Consider the following 18,100-nt stretch of genomic DNA (forward strand, 5'->3'; position numbering starts at 1 on the left):
TAGAAGTCTTTAATCTAGGAAGTCATGTGTCCAGCCAAAAATTGGTAGGGAGGTTCTTTTACAACAAAGAACAGGAGATAGATTATTGATTGAGTAGACAATTAGTATTCTCTAATGTCTCATTGTTAGATACATACCTGATGCTTCAGTTACCACATAAACTAGTAACTGTCACCCAATATATACCTTCAATTCTGACCTGTCTCTTAATCACCAGATCTATAGTATTTTGCCTACCTCCACTTGGATAAACATAGGTATCTAAGATTTAGTATGTTTAAATCTGATCAGTTTTTTCATTCTTCTTATTTTCTCTGTCTTGAGTGGTAACACCATTATCTACTACCATTACCCAAACCAGCAATCTGAAATTTGTCCTTGGACTTCTTAGCTTTCCTTAACCTCTGTGTCTAATCGATTACAAAATCCTAAAGATCTCATGAATCTATTTCTCTTCTTCCATTTTGAAATAGCTTATCATTTCTCATTTGGACTACTGAGATAGCTTCCTAACTTACTGCTACCAGAATGACCTCTCTGAAATAGATTGAACTATGTAAAGCCTCAATAACTAAAATGTATAGAATATTTACTATGTGTCAGGCACTATTTTAAGTATTTTATGTTAACAAGCCAGTTTTATCCTTACAACGACCCTCTGAGGTTATGTAGTTGACTAAACTGAGACAAAAGAGGTTAAATAACTTGTCCAAAGTCAGCTAGTAATTGGCAAAGCCAGGATTTGGTCAGTCTGGCTCCAACGTTTGTGTTCTAAAACATTATATTGCTCAAAATATTCGTCCATTGCTTTCTGAGTAAAATACAATCTACTTAGTGCACAAAACCCTTTCAAACTACTTTTTCTCTTCTGTGTCTTGCCCTCTTACCTTGTATCTTGCTATTTTTCCTTCATGTATGCTACACATGAAGGGAAAAATAGCACCACACTTGTAGTTTCCCAGTACAGCATGCTTTTTCTCACCATTGTACTTTTCTCAATGTCCTTCATTTGGTTATTTTGTTCTCTTTCTCTTAGACTTCTCCACCAGGAACCACCATTGCTGGCACATCTTTTTGGCTACCCCAATCTGGGTCAGAGAAACCTCTTCTCAGTGCTTTTATGCCATCCTCTTGATCCCTCTATCATAGCACACCCATCCTGTATTATAATTATCTACTTCCTGTGTTTCTCTTTGTAAACTTCTCAAGGGCAGAACGTCATCTTTCATATTGCCTGATGCTCAAAAACTGTTAGTTTCCCTTCTTCCCCTATTCTTCTGTTGCTACTCAGAGATCATCAATGATTTCTAACCAACAAAATCTGTGGCCTTTTTTTCAGGCTTCTTTCCCTTTAAAGTCTTTGTCATGATATTGAAACAGCCTTTTCACTTCCATGATACTTGTCTTGCATCTTGTCATGATACTTGATACTTGTCTTGCATCTTGTCATGATACTTGATACTTGTCTTGTATCTTGTCATGATACTTGATGCTATGTTTTTTTCTTTTCCCTTATTGATTAATATCTGGCTCCCTTCTGTCCTCTCCGCCCTCCCCCCTGGCAAATCTGTGTAGTTTTTAGGACTCAGTCATTAGTCCTCTGTTTTATTACTTTTCATTTAGTTAGTCAGAGAATTCTTAAACCATTATCTCTAAATATGATTTCTCTCCTTTTCTTTTTGTAACTGCCCTCTAGGAACTTCCAAGTATAAAATAGTTACTATTATTTACTGAATCCTTTATACTGTGCTAGGCACTAAGATTTTCCATACACTGTCTCCTTGAATTCTTAACTATGAGTTGGGTGGTCATATTCCCATTTTGCAGGTGAATTAAATGGACAATAATATAAATAACATGCCCCAATTCACACAACTACCAGGTAGTGGAGCTGGGTGGGATTCCAGTTCATTTTTGTGTCTTCAAAATCCTTGATTTTAACAACTCTAATATGCTGCCTATTAACATCTTAAACTCATTATATCCAAAACTATACTTCTCTGAATGGAATCCTCTCCCAGTGTTACTGTTCATTTTGTTATTTATGTCTTTCACTTATTGCCCTTTTGCTCTACAGTTTGTGGTTTTTCCTTAGCAATTTTCGATTTCTACTGCCACTCCCTTAGTTCTTTATTGCCAGTTCATCCTATTGTGATCCAAGCTCTTAGTTAACAAAGATGAGGTGTAAGTTTTAAATCTGATATGACCTTTACCACTGTTGTTGATCTCCCTTTTGAACTTTCCTCCCTAGTTCAAATCAATCTAGTGTTTTCCCTGTTAATTCTCTCTGTCCAAAATATTCTTTTTATTTTCTTTTCATTTAAATTTGAGCCTCAATCCCCTAGTCTCGATTTATTGTCTATAGAAAACTGCTCTCTTTTCTGAACCCCTGTATTACTCAGTTTTTTGTAAGCTCATTTGATCTTTAATCATTTAATACTTTGTATTCCTGATTAACTATTCATGTTTGTATGTGTTTTTTCTTTCCAACTTTGAATTGTAAACTCTGTGAAGTCAGGATTAGTTTTTATACTTCTCTGTAGTTCCCACGTTCAGCATCTAGCATAATGCCAGGGACATTTTAGATGATTAAAAAATCGAATGGGGCTTCCCTGGTGGCGCAGTGGTTAAGAATCCGCCTGACAATGCAGGGGACACAGGCCATGCTCCACAACAAGAGAAGCCACCGTGGTGAGAGCCCGCGCACCGCAATGAAGAGTAGCCCCTGCTCGCTGCAACTAGAGAAAGCCCATGCACAGCAATGAAGACCCAACACAGCCAAAAATAAATAAATTAAAAACAAAACAAAACAAAAACAAAAAAATAGACATTGAATGAATGGATTTTACTACTTTGACACTTTTCTTTTTATTTGAGATTTAAAAAATGATAATAAATATTATTGGACCTTACATCACCATGGAAGTATCTCAGAATAACCTCTTAAAGCATTATATTGAAGAGATTAAGTAGATTATAGTTTATTGTATGTTTTAATTTTATATTTTAAAAAATATAATTTTCTTTTCTCCCTCCCTCTTTGTCTCTGTATCTCTCTTTTTTTCTCTCTCTCTCCCCCTCTCTGTTTGTTATTTTTTGGCAGCCAATTCGAAGACAGTCCCTTACCCCTCCTCCTCAGAACACTATTACATGGGAAGAATATATATCTTCTGAAAATGGAAAGTAAGTGTTGTTTTGTTTGTTTATATATTCTTTGGTTTTTAGAAAAATTTGTAAAAACATGAATATTTAGGCATAAAATTTTTTTTACAGAGAATCACTAGTATAGTTTCATCTGAAACTAAAAATATGGATGAAGGGGCTTCCCTGGTGGCACAGTGGTTGAGAGTCCGCCTGCTGATGCAGGAGACACGGGTTTGTGCCCCGGTCCGGAAAGATCCCACATGCTGCGGAGCGGCTAGGCCCGTGAGCCATGGCCACTGAGCCTGCGCGTCCGGAGCCTGTGCTCTGCAACAGGAGAGGCCACAACAGTGAGAGGCCCGCGTACCACACAAAAAAAAAATATATATATGGATGAAGCATGATGAGGGAGAAGCATCCCCAGTTACATTCTCTTTTTGAATAAGTTGTAGAGCCTTCTTTTTACATCCCTCTTGCCAATTTATATACACCAAAAAACCTATAGGACATTGTTCTAAGGAAATATGAGGACTTGCCCAATACAGTTGCTTATTTGAGTTTTTGCACTGTATGATGAACTTTATATTCTGTTATTATCCAGAGTCTTTTGCAAGGTATGTAAGGCTACTCATTGTTTATCTACTTTTTGCCTTTCCAAGCTCATCTCCTGTCGTGATCTCTTTTTTTCAGCCTGTGCCAGACTACTTCTTACTATGCTTACCCAAGATGTTTGCTTAATGTTATATTGCTAATACTTAGTAGAGTACCTATTACATAGTTTTTATATCCAGTAAGTACTTATTGAATAAAAGAATGATGAATGAATGGTTTATTTTGAATGAATAAATAAATAAGAATTTTTTTCTGGCTGCCCATGCCAAAGAAAATACAGTCCTTTGTAGAAAATATTCTTTTGGTGGAGAATAAAATATTACCTACCCTCATGCTTAGTAAGAAGTTGTCTTTTTTTTTTTTATGTTGAAAGGTTTATTGTTATACTTTTTCTAACTTCTATAAAATGTTTCCATCTTATAATATTCTACAAGTAATGTAAAATTCTGCATTCTTTATATCACTTCTTATTGATCAGTGCTGAGAACCATAGACAGTAAGAGGTTGAATTGAATAAGTGATTTAAAAGATACAAAATATTTTTAAAGGTTGTTTTTTTCTATGGATTTGCTTTGTTATTAAAAATAGTGATTATTAAAATTCAATATGAAATTTTCTGGGTTTTGATCATATTCTTCTGAATTTTTATGCTTTGCTATTTTCTTTTTCTTGTTACCCTTGCCTCATTTATTATACGTTTCATTCCCTTTTAGCATAATTTTATTTCTATCAGAGTAAGAAAAGTTGAAATACTAATGAATGTCATTGGAAGATGACAGATTCTTCTTGGGAAGATGACAGCATGTGGAAAAAATTTCCTAATATTTTCTTTCTTTCTTTCTTTCTTTCTTTCTTTCTTTCTTTCTTTTTTCCTTTTTCATTTTAGAGCTCCTCATCTGGGTAGAGAACTGGTGTGCAAAGAGAGTAAGAAAACGTTTAAAGCCACAATAGCCATGAGCCAGGAATTTCCCTTGGGAATTGAGTCGTAAGTTTGTTATTAACTGCACAAGTTTATGAAAGAAGCTATTGAACTCTAAATGCTATAATAATGTTGGCATCTGAGTGGTGCATTTGAGGCCTTTGAAATGTAAAAGCAAACAGCCATTGCTTTGACAGTGTGTCGTGCTCCCTTCTAGAAATATTAACATTTTAATTATTTTAACCAGATAAATTTTTGAATAATTATTTTTTAATTACAAAAGTAATACATGAATACATGCTTATTGTAAAAAGTAACAGTTGGGAAGTTTATAGAATAAAAATGGCAGTTTTCTTTCACCTCAGGTAAATAACTGCTGTATTTTTGTCTAGATTTTTTCTGTGTTTTTTTAGAATTTTTTATAAAAATGGGGGAACAGTCTACAATTTGTTCTGTTAGTTCCTTTTTTTCTTTTAAAAGTGAGTTATCATGGAGTTCTTACAATAAGTACATTATTATCTTTTTCTTCTTTCCTTGATATATTGTAGTATTGATATACTGCCATTTATTTTATCATCCCCCTACTGATAAACATTTTAATTATTTGTAGTTTGTCACCCTTATAAACAGTACTCCTGGAGTACTTGAATATATCCTTCCAAACCTGTATTCATCAGATGCTCATTAAAAAAAATTGATTTGGAGAGATGGATGGAATGTGAGGTGGGTAGCTAGAGCCGATTCTGACAGAATTGTACCTTTAGGCTTCTCACTAAAGTAGGGGATGAATTGAAGTCCTAGGCTTTCCTTTGTAGATCCTTCCACTTTCAGTCTGGGCTATTACATTAAAAAAAAAAAATTCTCACGGAAGAGAGCAGGACCCTTCTTTTCTACAAATTCTGTGCACATCTCATACTCCTCAATAGCCAGGCTTTGGAAGAGTAGATAGAATTTGGTATACAGTCCTCAAGTTATTGATCAAAGAGGGAAATAAATAGTTCTCAGAAGATGCGGGAAGGGAATTAGCCATACATACAAATCTGCATAATTTATCATATCTTGGACCCAAATGACTCCAAGATGCACCAGATATATACTCTAATGAAGAAGAATAATGTGGCAAATTATAAGATGCTCTCAATTTTAGGAGTTATCCCAATTTCAGAGATGTTAATATGTGAAAAAAAATGTGTATTTTAGAATTTATAAAATGTGGAATTATAGCCATTCCCCCTGCAAAAAGTAAAATAAGGAATATAGATAGTATGTAAAAGCCAGAAAAAGAACTCATTCTAGAATAAAATATAAGTCAAAGAACAGAAGAAAATTTCTTGTAAGTACTATAGGAAAACATAAAAAGAACATGAAATTGGTAAACTAGATCACTCTAAGATGAGATGATAAGACAACAGAATGAAATGGAGATTGTAAACCTAAGGAAATAAATTAAGCACTGAATAGCACTATTGCAAAACAAATACAGTAGAAACAACAATGAACAGGATAGATGTGACCAAAAATTAAATTTTTATAGCTTATAGTGAATCCAGTGAAAGAAGAGGTTAAAGAAATTTGAGAAGTAATATTTATGGAGGAGAGTGTTTCAATATAAGGATCATTGCTGTTCCATTTAAATAGAAAGCCTCCAAAATGTAAACAAAATAGTATTCAAAATATGATAGAAGAAAATTTCTCTGTATGGAAGAACTAATTCTGTAGCCTAACATTAGGCTCCAAGAAAAATTGATAGAGAAGGATTAGTAACAATTATTATATTGGTTAAACTATTGTATTTCAATTGTTAATAGAGAGTTCTAAAGGCATTCAGGTGAAAGGGTAAAAAACAGCCTGGCCTTACATCTTTTTTACATCTTGATATTGCTGAGGCAAAGAAAGTGTGATCTGATAGTATATCTAGGTAAGATGTCATTTACATATCAAGGCAATTGAAAAGGACACAGAAGAATTCAATAAATATAGCAGCCATGGGCCTTTTTTGAAAGAAAAATACTACTACTTGAAAATGAAATTCATCCAACCAAAGGATAAAAGAAGTTAAGAGACCTCATGAAATTGTAGTTAAGAGGGAAGGATTATAAACTGAAATTTTATGCCAGTTGGATTTCTCTTTAGTATGTAAAAAAGAAACACTCAGTTATCAAATCTATAAGAAATCAAGGAATAATAAGTACGTAAGAGCCCTTCACACACACAAAATTGACAGTGAAATTCAGGCGTCCAAACAGTGAGGCTAATTAAAGAACTTGGGAATTTGTAGACTTCAGGAAGAAGACTAGTGTAAGCCTTGAATCTGCTGAAATATAGATCTGAAATCAACAACTGTGGGAATTATGGCTGCCCAATAAAATGTGAAAGTTATAAACTTTGACACTGTGAAAAGAATAATAAAACAAAAAAACAGGAGGTGGAAGGAGGTGTCATTTTCTCATCTTTAATATCTGGAAGTCAGTAATACTGTGTAAGTTTGAAGCATGTAGTTATAAAACAACATAAAGACACAATGAAATCAATTTGAAAAATGTTTTTCTCCTTCCATTTTTCAGATTATTGAATGTTTTGGAAGTAATAGCTCCCTTCAAGCACTTTAATAAGCTTAGAGAATTTGTTCAGATGAAGCTTCCTCCAGGCTTTCCTGTAAAACTAGGTAAGAGAAAAATTTTCATGTAAGTTCAGTGTCTGTTAGAAATATGGAGCTGTTTACTAACATTTAAGAAGAAGAAATATGCTTTGAAGGAAAATGGATTTCATAGTTTAAATTTTTATATGGTTTTTCTGTAATTACATGCATTGATATTCATGTTTTGTCAAATATATAAAGTTCCTGATGAAAACTCTAATTCTACTTAAGTCAAATGTAAGGGATATGCAAATATTTCATTCAAGAGGGTGTGGGTGAACTTATGATGCACTGTGATAATGTTTTAATATGAAATATAGGGAGACTGGATTTTAGCCCAAATTTTCAGCAGACTCTGAGTTTCTGAATAGTGGGAATGTTTCTGTTGTCAACAGTCATTATTCAGGGATACAGTAATACTCCTTACATTTTATTTTTCAGTCTTAAATGTGTAAACTTAATTTTATTTTAAACAATGATCTTTCAAAACAGTAAACTTTCATTTTCGTATATATTTATCTTCTTAACTATATTAGAAAACTGGGAGCAAGACACTATTTACAGGTTCTTTAGGAGTTGAGGTTTAGATTTAGCATTGATTTAAGCTCCAGGAGGGCCTTCAATACCATCCACTGATCCAGCCTCCAAATATTTAATCAGTGCCTGCTGTGTACTGGACCCTTTTCTATGGGGGGGATGAGAGACAGCAAAAAGCCCCTGCCCTTTTGGTGTTTACATTATGTATGGGGTAGGGGGATATTATATAATAATATAATTTTTATATAATTCCTCTGATATATTTTATCTTGTTTTACTCAATATTACTGAAACCACATCTCAGAATAATTAGGCCAAAATGCTTTAATCCCAGAAGTAATGCTTTTATTGCTAAAATTAAACTCGACCTTCTCAACTTTCCAAATTTGGGAATACATTTTGTGAATTAAAATTGATTTTAAAACATGTTCTAACTATGTCATTCTAGATTCCCTTTGTGATGTAAAAGCACTGGGAACCCAGTGTCTACTTGAGTAAACCAGTGATAAGATTCTAGGCAGAAACTGTTAGAAAACTAAAGCTGAGAGTTTGAGCTGTGGATCATTACATGAGTATTTCTGCAGAAGCTTCAAATCCCACTGTAATTGTCTGTAGCCAGAAAATAGTTCAAGCATTGGACTCTCTTCTATATACTGTATTTAAGGGGCACAGTGACAAACTAGAATAGAGGGTAGGGATTAAATATATGAAACTATTACTGTATTCACATTTTTTAAAGTCCCAAACACAAATCAAACCTCACAATACAAGTTTTTTTTATGAAAAAGAAATACTTTATATAGAAAGGAAAAAAATCTACAATACTTTTTTGCAGGCATTTCTCTGATATAGAGCCATATTAACAAGGGATTTATAATTTTTTGCTTGTATACTTATTGGGAATTTGCTTACCTCTGTCTCTCTTGTCTCTTTGTCCTTCTTTCAAAATGACCATATAAAACTCCAGTCCTATGTCAGTTTAATCTTCAGTCATTTCTGTTTCTATATTTAGGCTAGAAGATACAATTGAGGGGAAAAATTTGGGTATTGTTAACACAATTACATGTTTTCAAAAGCAGCCAGAGCTTTAAATGCTGATTTTGAATGATCTTTTCTCTGATTTGCTGCTTCCCTCATTCTGCTTTCAAAGGTTAAATTTGAACCTCCTTCATCAGTCCCCATCCCCACCCCCCACTACTTCCTCCCACAGTCTAAGCAGATGAATTTTGTTTTCTTAGTTACAAAAAAAGGCCATCAGAAATGAGACCTCCCTCATTACTCCCAACTTCTCACACAGACTTTTCTGCCCCAAGCCCTATCTTTTCCTCCATCTTTTCTATCTCAGTAGAAGTGGTGTCCCTTTTCTTAGCTTGATTATTCTCTTCATTTGTACTGTGGATCTGTTCTCCTCCCTGCTTTTTTAAAAAGCTTGCTCTATCAGTTTCCCCATATTTCTCCTTTATCTTCCAACTCCTGTACAGCCTTTTTCTTCTTAGCCGTTAGGCTTTGTTCAGTTCTTTCTCCTTTTAAAGTTAAACCAATTAAAGGTCTTTCTCTTTTTAAAATTCAGCCGATCTAGGGAGTTCCTTGGTGGCCTAGTGGTTAGGATTGTGGGCTTTCACTGCCGTGGCCTGGGTTCAGTCCCTGGTTGGGGAACTGAGATCCTTCAAGCTGCACGGTATGGCCCAAAAAAAGAAAAGTCAGGCACAGGGAGGTGAGGGGAAGATGGCCAAACTTCAGAAATAAAATTCAACCAATCTAATGAAACAATCCCTTTAGCTCCACCCTACCCAGCACTTGCCTTTAATCTTTGCTTTTCATAGCCAAGTTGCTTGAAAGTCTACTTTTATCTCTCCATTCTTTCTTTCTATTTATAGTTTATTATAAATGGGGGAAGGTGAAAGGAGATAAAGAGAGGGTAAAATTTTTCTACTTCACTTGAATTGCTAAAGTGATGACACCAGGGGCCTATGATAAATTAGTTATATGTAATGTATACCTAGAGCAACCACTAAAGAAGGTGTACAAAGAGATATACTCAAAAACACTATAGATAAATAAAAATAAAATTCTAAAAAGTAGTCATGTTGGGACTTCCCCGGGTGGTCCGGTGGTTAACACTCTGCGCTTCCACTGCAGGGGGCACAGGTTTGATCCCTGGTTAGGGACGTTCCACATGCTGTGTGGTGCAGCCAAATAAATAAATAAATAAATAAATAGTAGTCACGTAACCTACAGGAAGGCAAGAAAAAGAAAAATATATGAAAAAAGACAACAAGCAAAAAAACAAAAAATGAAACAGGAGACTTAAGTCTTAAGTATATAAATAATTCTATTAAGTATAAATAGTCTAAGTAAAACATTTAAAAGATATAGATTGGAAAAACAGGTAAAAGAAACATGACTCTACTACATGCTATCTTCAAGAAACCCTTCAAATATGATATTGGCAAGTTGAAAGTGAAAGGATGGAAAAAGATATATCATGCAAACATTAATCAAATGATAACAGGACTAGCTATATTAATATTAGATAACGTAGATTTCAGAGCAAAGAAAACTACCGGGGTGCGGGGGGGCATTATATAATGATAAAGGGGTCAATCCATGAAGAAGAATAGCAATCTTAAATGTGTATACCAAACAACAGAGCTGCAGGATAAGTGAAGCAAAATCTGAAAGAAATGAAAGGAAAAATAGATTTTCAATTATAGTGAGAGTCTTCAGCACCCTTCTCTCAACAGATGATACAACAACTTGAACGAAAATCAGCAAGGATATTATAGAACACCTCTACAACACCATAAACCAAAGCACCTAATTGGCATTTATAGAACAGTTTACCCAACATCAGCAGAATACACATATTTTTCAAGTACTCATGGAACATATACCAAGATAGGCCATATCCTGGGCTATAAAACAAACCTTAATAATTGAAAAACAATCAATCACAGTAGAATCCAACTAGAAATTAATAATAGAAAGATAACGAGACTCTCCAGTTTGTGATATTTTGTTATGCACTCTTCTACATAATTTATGTCAATGGTGAAATCTCAAGGGAAAATAATATATTGAGCTGGATGAAAGTAAAATTACAAATATCAAAATTTGTATAATATAGCTAAAGTCATGCTGAGAGGGAAATTCATAGCACTAAATGCATACATTACGAAAAGAGAAGTCTTAAATCAATAATCTAAGCTCCTACTTCAAGAAGTTAGAAGAACATATAAACCCAAAGCAAGCAGAAGGAAGGAAATAATAAAGAGTAGAAATAAATGAAAGAGAAAACAGAATAAATAGAGAAAGTCAGTGATGCAAAGAACTGGTCCTTTGAAAAGAGTGATAAAATCAACACATCTGTAGCAAGACAGATAAAAAACAGAGAATGAAACAGGATAGCATGACAGATCCTGCAGAAATCAAAAGGGGATAGTAAGTGTAATAATGAATGAAAGGGAAAAAAAAGGCACTCAGAGTAGAAAAAGGAAGAAATAAAATCTTCTCTATTTGCAAATGACACGATTCTATGAGTTGAATCCCAAAGGTTCTAGAAACAAACTAGAGTTAATGCATTCTGCAAGATGGCAGGATAAAAGTTAAACATACAAGAATCAGTAATATTTCTGTATATTAGCATTGAACACACTGACACCAAAACTAAATATTTTTTATGATTGCAAAAAAAAGGAAATAGATGTAAATTTAACAAAACATTTACAGTACTTGTATGCAGAAAATTATACCACACTGATGAAAGAAATAAAAGAAGATCTAAACAAAAGTAGAGACATACGATGCGCATGGATTGGAAGATTCAACGTAGGAAAGATGTTAATTCTTCCCAAAGAGATACATGGGTTTAACACAATTCTTATCACAATCCCAGCCATATTTTTTTGTAGATTGAGAAAAGATTATTTTAAAATTTACATGGGATGGCAAAGAAACTAGAATATATATATTTTCGAGGGCTGCATAACAGAATACCACAAACTGTGAGTGGCTTAAACAATAGAAATTTATTGTCTCAGTTCTGGAGATTAGAAATCTGAGATCAGGGTGTCAGCTGGGTTAGCTCCTTCTGCAGGCTATGAGAGGAAATCTGTTTCATGGCCCTCCTCTAACTTCTGGTGATGTTTTTTGGCTTGTAGAAGCATCACTCCACAATCTTTGCCTTCATCTTCACATGGTGTTCTTTTCCTGTACATGTGTCTTCGAATTTCCCCTTTTTGTAAGGACACTAGCCATTGGGTTAGGGACCACTCTAATGATTCTTAATTTGATTACTTCTGCAAAGACCCTGTCTCATAAAACAGTCACATTCTTAGGTTCTGGGGGTTAGGACTGGAATAGATCTTTTTGGAGGGGAAAGAATTTGACTCAGAACAAGAGCCAAAACAACTTTGAAAAAGAATGAGTGTGAGTAATCAGTCTACTCCATTTCAATATTTACTGTATAGCTATAGTAATCAAGACTGTATGGTATTGGTTGAGATATAAACATATAAGTCAACATAAGAAAAGAGAATTCAAACATAGATCCTTATAAATATGCTCAACTTATTTTTGATAAAGGTACAAAAGTAGTTCAGTGGAGGAAAGATAGCCTTTTCAACAAATGATGCTGGAGCAATTAGACATGCAAAGGTAAAAAAAATGAAACTCCACCTTAATCCTACAGCTTATACAAGAATTAACTGAAAATGAATCATAGACTTAAATTTAAAAGTAAAATAAAACAATAAAACTTAGGAAATAAACGTAGAAGAAATTCTTAGGGATCTAGGTTTAAGCAAAGAGTTCTTAGACTTCACACCACAGCATGACCCATAAGAGAAAAAAAATCAATGAATTGGACTTCTTCAAAAGTAAAAAAGCTCTGCTCTGTGAAAGACCCAGTTAAGAGTAAAAAAAACACAAGAATGCTTAAAACTCATCAGTAACAAAATAAACAAGCCAGTTAGAAAAGAGCAAAAGACACAAAAAGACATTTCACATAAGGGGATATATAAATGGAAAATAAGCACAAAAACAGTGTTGCGAATCATTAGCCATTAGGGAAGTGCAAATTAAAACCACAGTGAGATATCATTACATACACCTAACAGAACGGCTAAAATAAAACATGGTGACAACTCCAAATGTTTGTGCAGATGTGGAAAAACTGGATTGCTCATACATTGCTGGTGGTTATGTAACATGGTACAGCCACCCTGGAAAACGTTTTAGCCATTTCTTAAAAAACAAACAAACAACTAACCACCCAACTTCCATGGGATCAGTCAGTTGCACTCCTAGGCATTTATTCCAGAAAAATAAAGATATGTTCACACAAAAACCTGTATACAAAAATAAGTTTGTAATAGCCTCAAGCTAGAAATAACCCAGCTGCTCGGTGCAGATTCTCTTCATCTCTTCCACTCTGTGTTTGTTATTGATGTTCATACCGTTAAGTCTGCTGGACACTTTTCTGTTATCTGACTTAACCTCTCAAGATTTCATTCTTTTTGTGGAGTCCTTGTCCCAGTGAAAGCTGGTAGTTTCTCTTCAGATTTCCTCCCACTTTTTGGATAGAGTTCTCTCTTGATCTTCTTCCTGCCTCTCTGACTGCTCCTTCTGGAGCACATCCCTCCTATTACTTTTGTCACCCTACATTATATTCTCATTACATCTGCCTAAACTTAAGCCAGAACATGTTACTACTATGCTCACAACCATCCACTGGCTTTCCATCTCATCCAGAGTAGAAGCCGCAGACTTTTTCTTGACCTAAACCCCGCTTGATCTGGCTGCCTATATCTTCTCAAACCTCATCTTCTGCTAATCTTTCCCGTACTCATTTGGCTGTAGCCACACTGATCTCCTAGCTGTTCCCAGAATAAACCATACACTTTCATTTTAGGGCTTTTTTACTTATTCCCTCTACTTGGAATTTTCTTCCTCTAGGCAACTGTGTAGTTTGTTCTTATCTCAGGTGTTTGCTGAAAGGCCACTTTATTGAGGTTTTCCTTTGAACCCTAATCAAGAACTCTTACCCTCAACACTGAAACTCCCTATCCCCCTACTTGCTTTATTTTTGCCTACATACTTAGTCACAATTATTTTTTACCTATTTGTGGTTTGTATCTCCCAACCAGAATGTAATCTCCATAAATGCATGATTTGTTTTCTACTGTTTCCTGGTGTATATCCAATGCCTAGAACAAGGGTCATCAAGGTCATCAAACTTCTTCTGAAAGATAGTAAATATTTTAGACTTTACAGGCCATATGGTTTCTGTCACAACTATTCAACTCTTGTTGGAGAATGAAAACAGCCATAGAGAATAAGTAAACCACATATTCCAATAAAACTTTACTCTGGACAGTGAAGTTTGAATTTCATGTAATTTTATCTGCGTGAAACATTATTCTTTGTGTTTTTTAAAAAACTACTAAATTATGTAAAATGTTTTCTTAGCCCACAGGCCTTACAAAAAAAGGCCAGGCAACAGGCCTTACTTAGTTCGCTGACCTCTGAATTAGAACAGCATCTTTACTTAATAAGCACAAATGAATGATCTTTTCCACCAGAAATAACTGGAAACTCTGTAATCCTTATGTTGATTTCTTTAAGTTTTTTTTTTTTTTTAAATGAGAATATTACTTTCTGCAATAGAATACTAGGCTTGTAACAGTCAGCCTTAGTTTATGGTATGCCTTTATCCTAGGCATTCAACTTAGCTTTCACAGAATCATTTCAGAGTTTTAAGTAACCTTTAGAGTTTATTTTGTAGACGAAATCCTTGAGCCTCATAAATTAAATGATTTGTGGGAATCAGAATCTAGGTTTTATAATTTGTGTTCTTTCCAGTAAATCGTATTAGGAATAAAACTGCAGAGTGATTAAAGTATTTGGCCATTTTTGATGTCACATTTCACTCATAATTTCATCTAGAAATGTATTTTATTTAGAAGAATATTAGGCTGTGGTGGTATGATATTACTCCAATTCTGATGAGATTATTTTTATACCATATATTAAAGTGATGGATTGTTTTTTAGTGTTTTAAAACAAAAAAGGATGAATGTATTTCATTTGTATTAAATGAAAAAAAAATCAGCTCAGATTCAGAGTATATACACTACAATCTGAAGAAAAGATATCAGAATGCAAAAAGTACAAATGTAGCCATCCCTTTGCCCCAAGAAAAAATAGTCTAGTGGAATCTGCCATCATAGTGCTAAGACTGGGAAGCAGTGGGACCTTGAGTTTTTGATGTAATTCTTGATGCTTTGGTGTCTGTCTCTCCTCACAAGTAGCCAAACTCTTCCTGCAAACACCCATACTCAATATTAGATGTATATTAGGATTTGTCTGGTCCTTGAATAACACTTTTTTACATTTTAAGGAGTATAGATATCTCTAATAGTATTTCATAGTCTATAAATAGGTTACCATTTCATTTTACAGTGTTATCATTGATTGTCCTCTCTAGATATACCCGTGTTTCCTACGATCACAGCCACTGTGACTTTTCAGGAGTTTCGATATGATGAATTTGATGGCTCCATTTTTACCATACCTGAAGACTACAAGGAAGACCCAAGCCGTTTTCCTGATCTTTAACTGACACAGAAAATGATGCCATTCAACCAAGGAAAGCTAGAGAATGCAGAGACCCCAGAAGTGAATTCAAATAGAAGGGACAGATGTTTTCATTGAAGAAAAGGGAATTATGTTGGATCGACACATCAGTGATATGATATAATGAAATGGGCCTCTAATAAGAATTCCAGCAAGTTTCCTGATGTGCCATTTTCAGTCTTTTTAAAAATATACATATTATAAGTGTAATAGTTTGACAGCTTAATGACCCCAAGTCCTTCTTATGTAAAACAGCTATGAGTGCTGTGATTTGTTTTTAAAAATTTTTACACTTCTTGTTGAAATATATATGCATATAAATATATCTATATCTATATCTAAAACACTCCTGGACCATTAACATAAATTAAATGTCTTAAGAGATATGAAGCCCTTTTAAACTTGTCATCTTATATTCAAGGTGACCTTTATAAATATTCCTTCAAGCTTTGTTTTCATAAAATGTAAAGTATGTAACATTATGTATAGTTCAGTAATTTGAATGTTTGTTCAGTATAATGAACTAGAAGGAATGCAGTTTTCTGTAGCTGAATGAACCAAATGGTAACCATTAAACAATTGCATTTATATGTTGCAATACACTTCAGAAGGAGCATTCTCTCTGCAGGGAATAAGGTACCTCCTTTAGCACCTTAGTGCAATTCATTGTGGTGCTATTTGTTTTTACCTGAATTCTTTCTTCAATGGAAAATGTTTGTTAATAATCTTCCTTTCATAGAAACTTTTTTTTTTTCTAAACTTGAGTTTAAAAGTCCTTTTTGTGTTCATGATGAGCATGCTTAAAGATATTCTTCTTCCAAATCTGAGCACTTTAAAAAAATTCCAAATTTTTAAACTTGCTTCCTAATAAGTGCACATCATTCTGATTATTTTGTTTTTAGTGGAATATGGATGCATTTGTGTCAGTTTTAAAAACAATCCACATATTTTGGGCATCCCTACATATTTAATGCTTTCAAAATAAGGTAAAAACATTTTATATGCTAATAGAATATATTTGTTACAAGTTAAATTCCAGAAACATACACAAGATTGACAATTCCTACTGTTTATTTTTTTAAGTAAGTCACAAGAAAATATTTATTGATTTTAATTATCTCCAAAGTGTTAAAATCATGCATTATTCATTTTTGCACATAAAAATTTTTCATACTTATTCCAAGATGGTTTGAAGGTCCAACAGTGACAATAAATTAGGGAGAATAATGTATAACAGTCATAAAATGTTATCTTGTATTAAAGAGCTTAGCTAAGGAAATGTTTTTTAAATGTATCTTGAAAAATGTGTCAGAATGCATCTGTCAAGTTTTTTAGAGTGACCAGTAACTTTTTTCAGGATTTTAAATAATTTGAATGAGTTTAGAGACCTTTATTGAAGAGATGGCTTAAAAATCCGAAGCATCAACCATAAGAAAAATTTTGTAATAAACATCTTTAAAGCTGCATCTTCCATGCTGGTACATACTACATTGCATATGTTGACATTTTATTAAATACATTTTATAATGAAGAAAAATAATCATAGTTAAAAATTCAAAGACCAGTTTCTACCTTACGTGGGTCTGTTGAATTTTGTGGAAAGGGTGGGTAAACCCAGACTAGTTTTGTTAAATAGAAGTTGATCCCTATTATTTTGGGAATGTTTGTTGGACTTAGAGATTCTGTTATCCTGTCACTGATTATATGAGGTTTGAGATACTGAAAGGCAATGATCACTGTTGCTTTTAGGCTCCCTTGCTTTGTGGGAATATGGTATACTTTCAAGAATATACTGCAGACTTTTTTTGTAATTCATTGGGGAAAAAACATGGTAAATTGTAGCTTGGGATTTATCAATTTCCTAAAGCTGTGACTGTTTTGCTGGGATACACTGGAGGTAGGAAGACTACTGAAAACTTTTGCACTTGAATTTTGTTTTTAACTTTTTCTTTCATAAAGAATAGTAGAGATTATCCATTCCAAAATGTCTTTTATCTGATCACAAAGGACAAGCAAATGTCAGTATCTCTTATGATGGTAAAAATAGGAGTTATTTAATGCAAATAAACTTTTCACAGTATTAGACTTTTCAAAATGTGCCTTTTAATCCAGCTAATGAATGAAGCTATATGCCGTGTTTCAAGTAAGTAGATAAAAACACTATATATTTTGATACTCTTACGTGGTAATCTAGATTTTGTAATGTAGGTTCATAAAATTCTCTTTGCCTTCCATTTGTGACTGAAAAAATTGTTTAAAATTGGGGGGCTATAAAATGGTTACCTTAAATGGCCGTTTAGAAATGTTCAGTATATCCTGCCACCAGTATGGTTTCAAAAGAATATAGGATTCTTTAAGAAAATTCCCTAGAGACAGTTTGCCTGTCTAGACATTCGTGTACAGAAAATTATCAAGCTTCATAAAAAGGGAGGCATAAAGCTGATGCTCTGATTATTGTGAGTATAGCTACATACAATTGTCTAGACACGAACACATTTCAGAGAAGCTGATAGCCAACAGAAGCTGAAAAAACTATTCAGTTTTTCTCCTGTTTAGAACTGGTATTGAGCCCCACTCACACTAATAAAAATGTGTTTTCATAGTGTTATTCATGCACA

The 18,100-nt window shown here is 33.8% G+C and overlaps 1 protein-coding gene across 3 annotated transcripts in view; it reads left to right on the forward strand.

Moving 5' to 3' along the window:
* The window catches only part of ANKRD13C (ankyrin repeat domain 13C), a 79,985-nt gene extending 62,395 nt beyond the window's left edge, over positions 1-17,590 (forward strand). For all 3 annotated transcript variants that reach the window (XM_082834731.1, XM_082834732.1, XM_082834733.1), the window contains 4 exons: positions 3,104-3,183; positions 4,640-4,738; positions 7,237-7,337; positions 15,334-17,590. In XM_082834731.1, coding sequence (XP_082690857.1) covers positions 3,104-3,183; positions 4,640-4,738; positions 7,237-7,337; positions 15,334-15,464 — 411 coding nt within the window. In that variant the 3' untranslated portion in view covers positions 15,465-17,590. The remainder of the gene's footprint in view (positions 1-3,103; positions 3,184-4,639; positions 4,739-7,236; positions 7,338-15,333) is intronic.
* The last annotated feature ends 510 nt before the right edge of the window (positions 17,591-18,100 follow it).

Source organism: Leucopleurus acutus (genome assembly GCF_964270905.1).
Source record: "Leucopleurus acutus genome assembly, chromosome: 2".
In the NCBI taxonomy this organism is placed as follows: domain Eukaryota; kingdom Metazoa; phylum Chordata; class Mammalia; order Artiodactyla; family Delphinidae; genus Leucopleurus; species Leucopleurus acutus.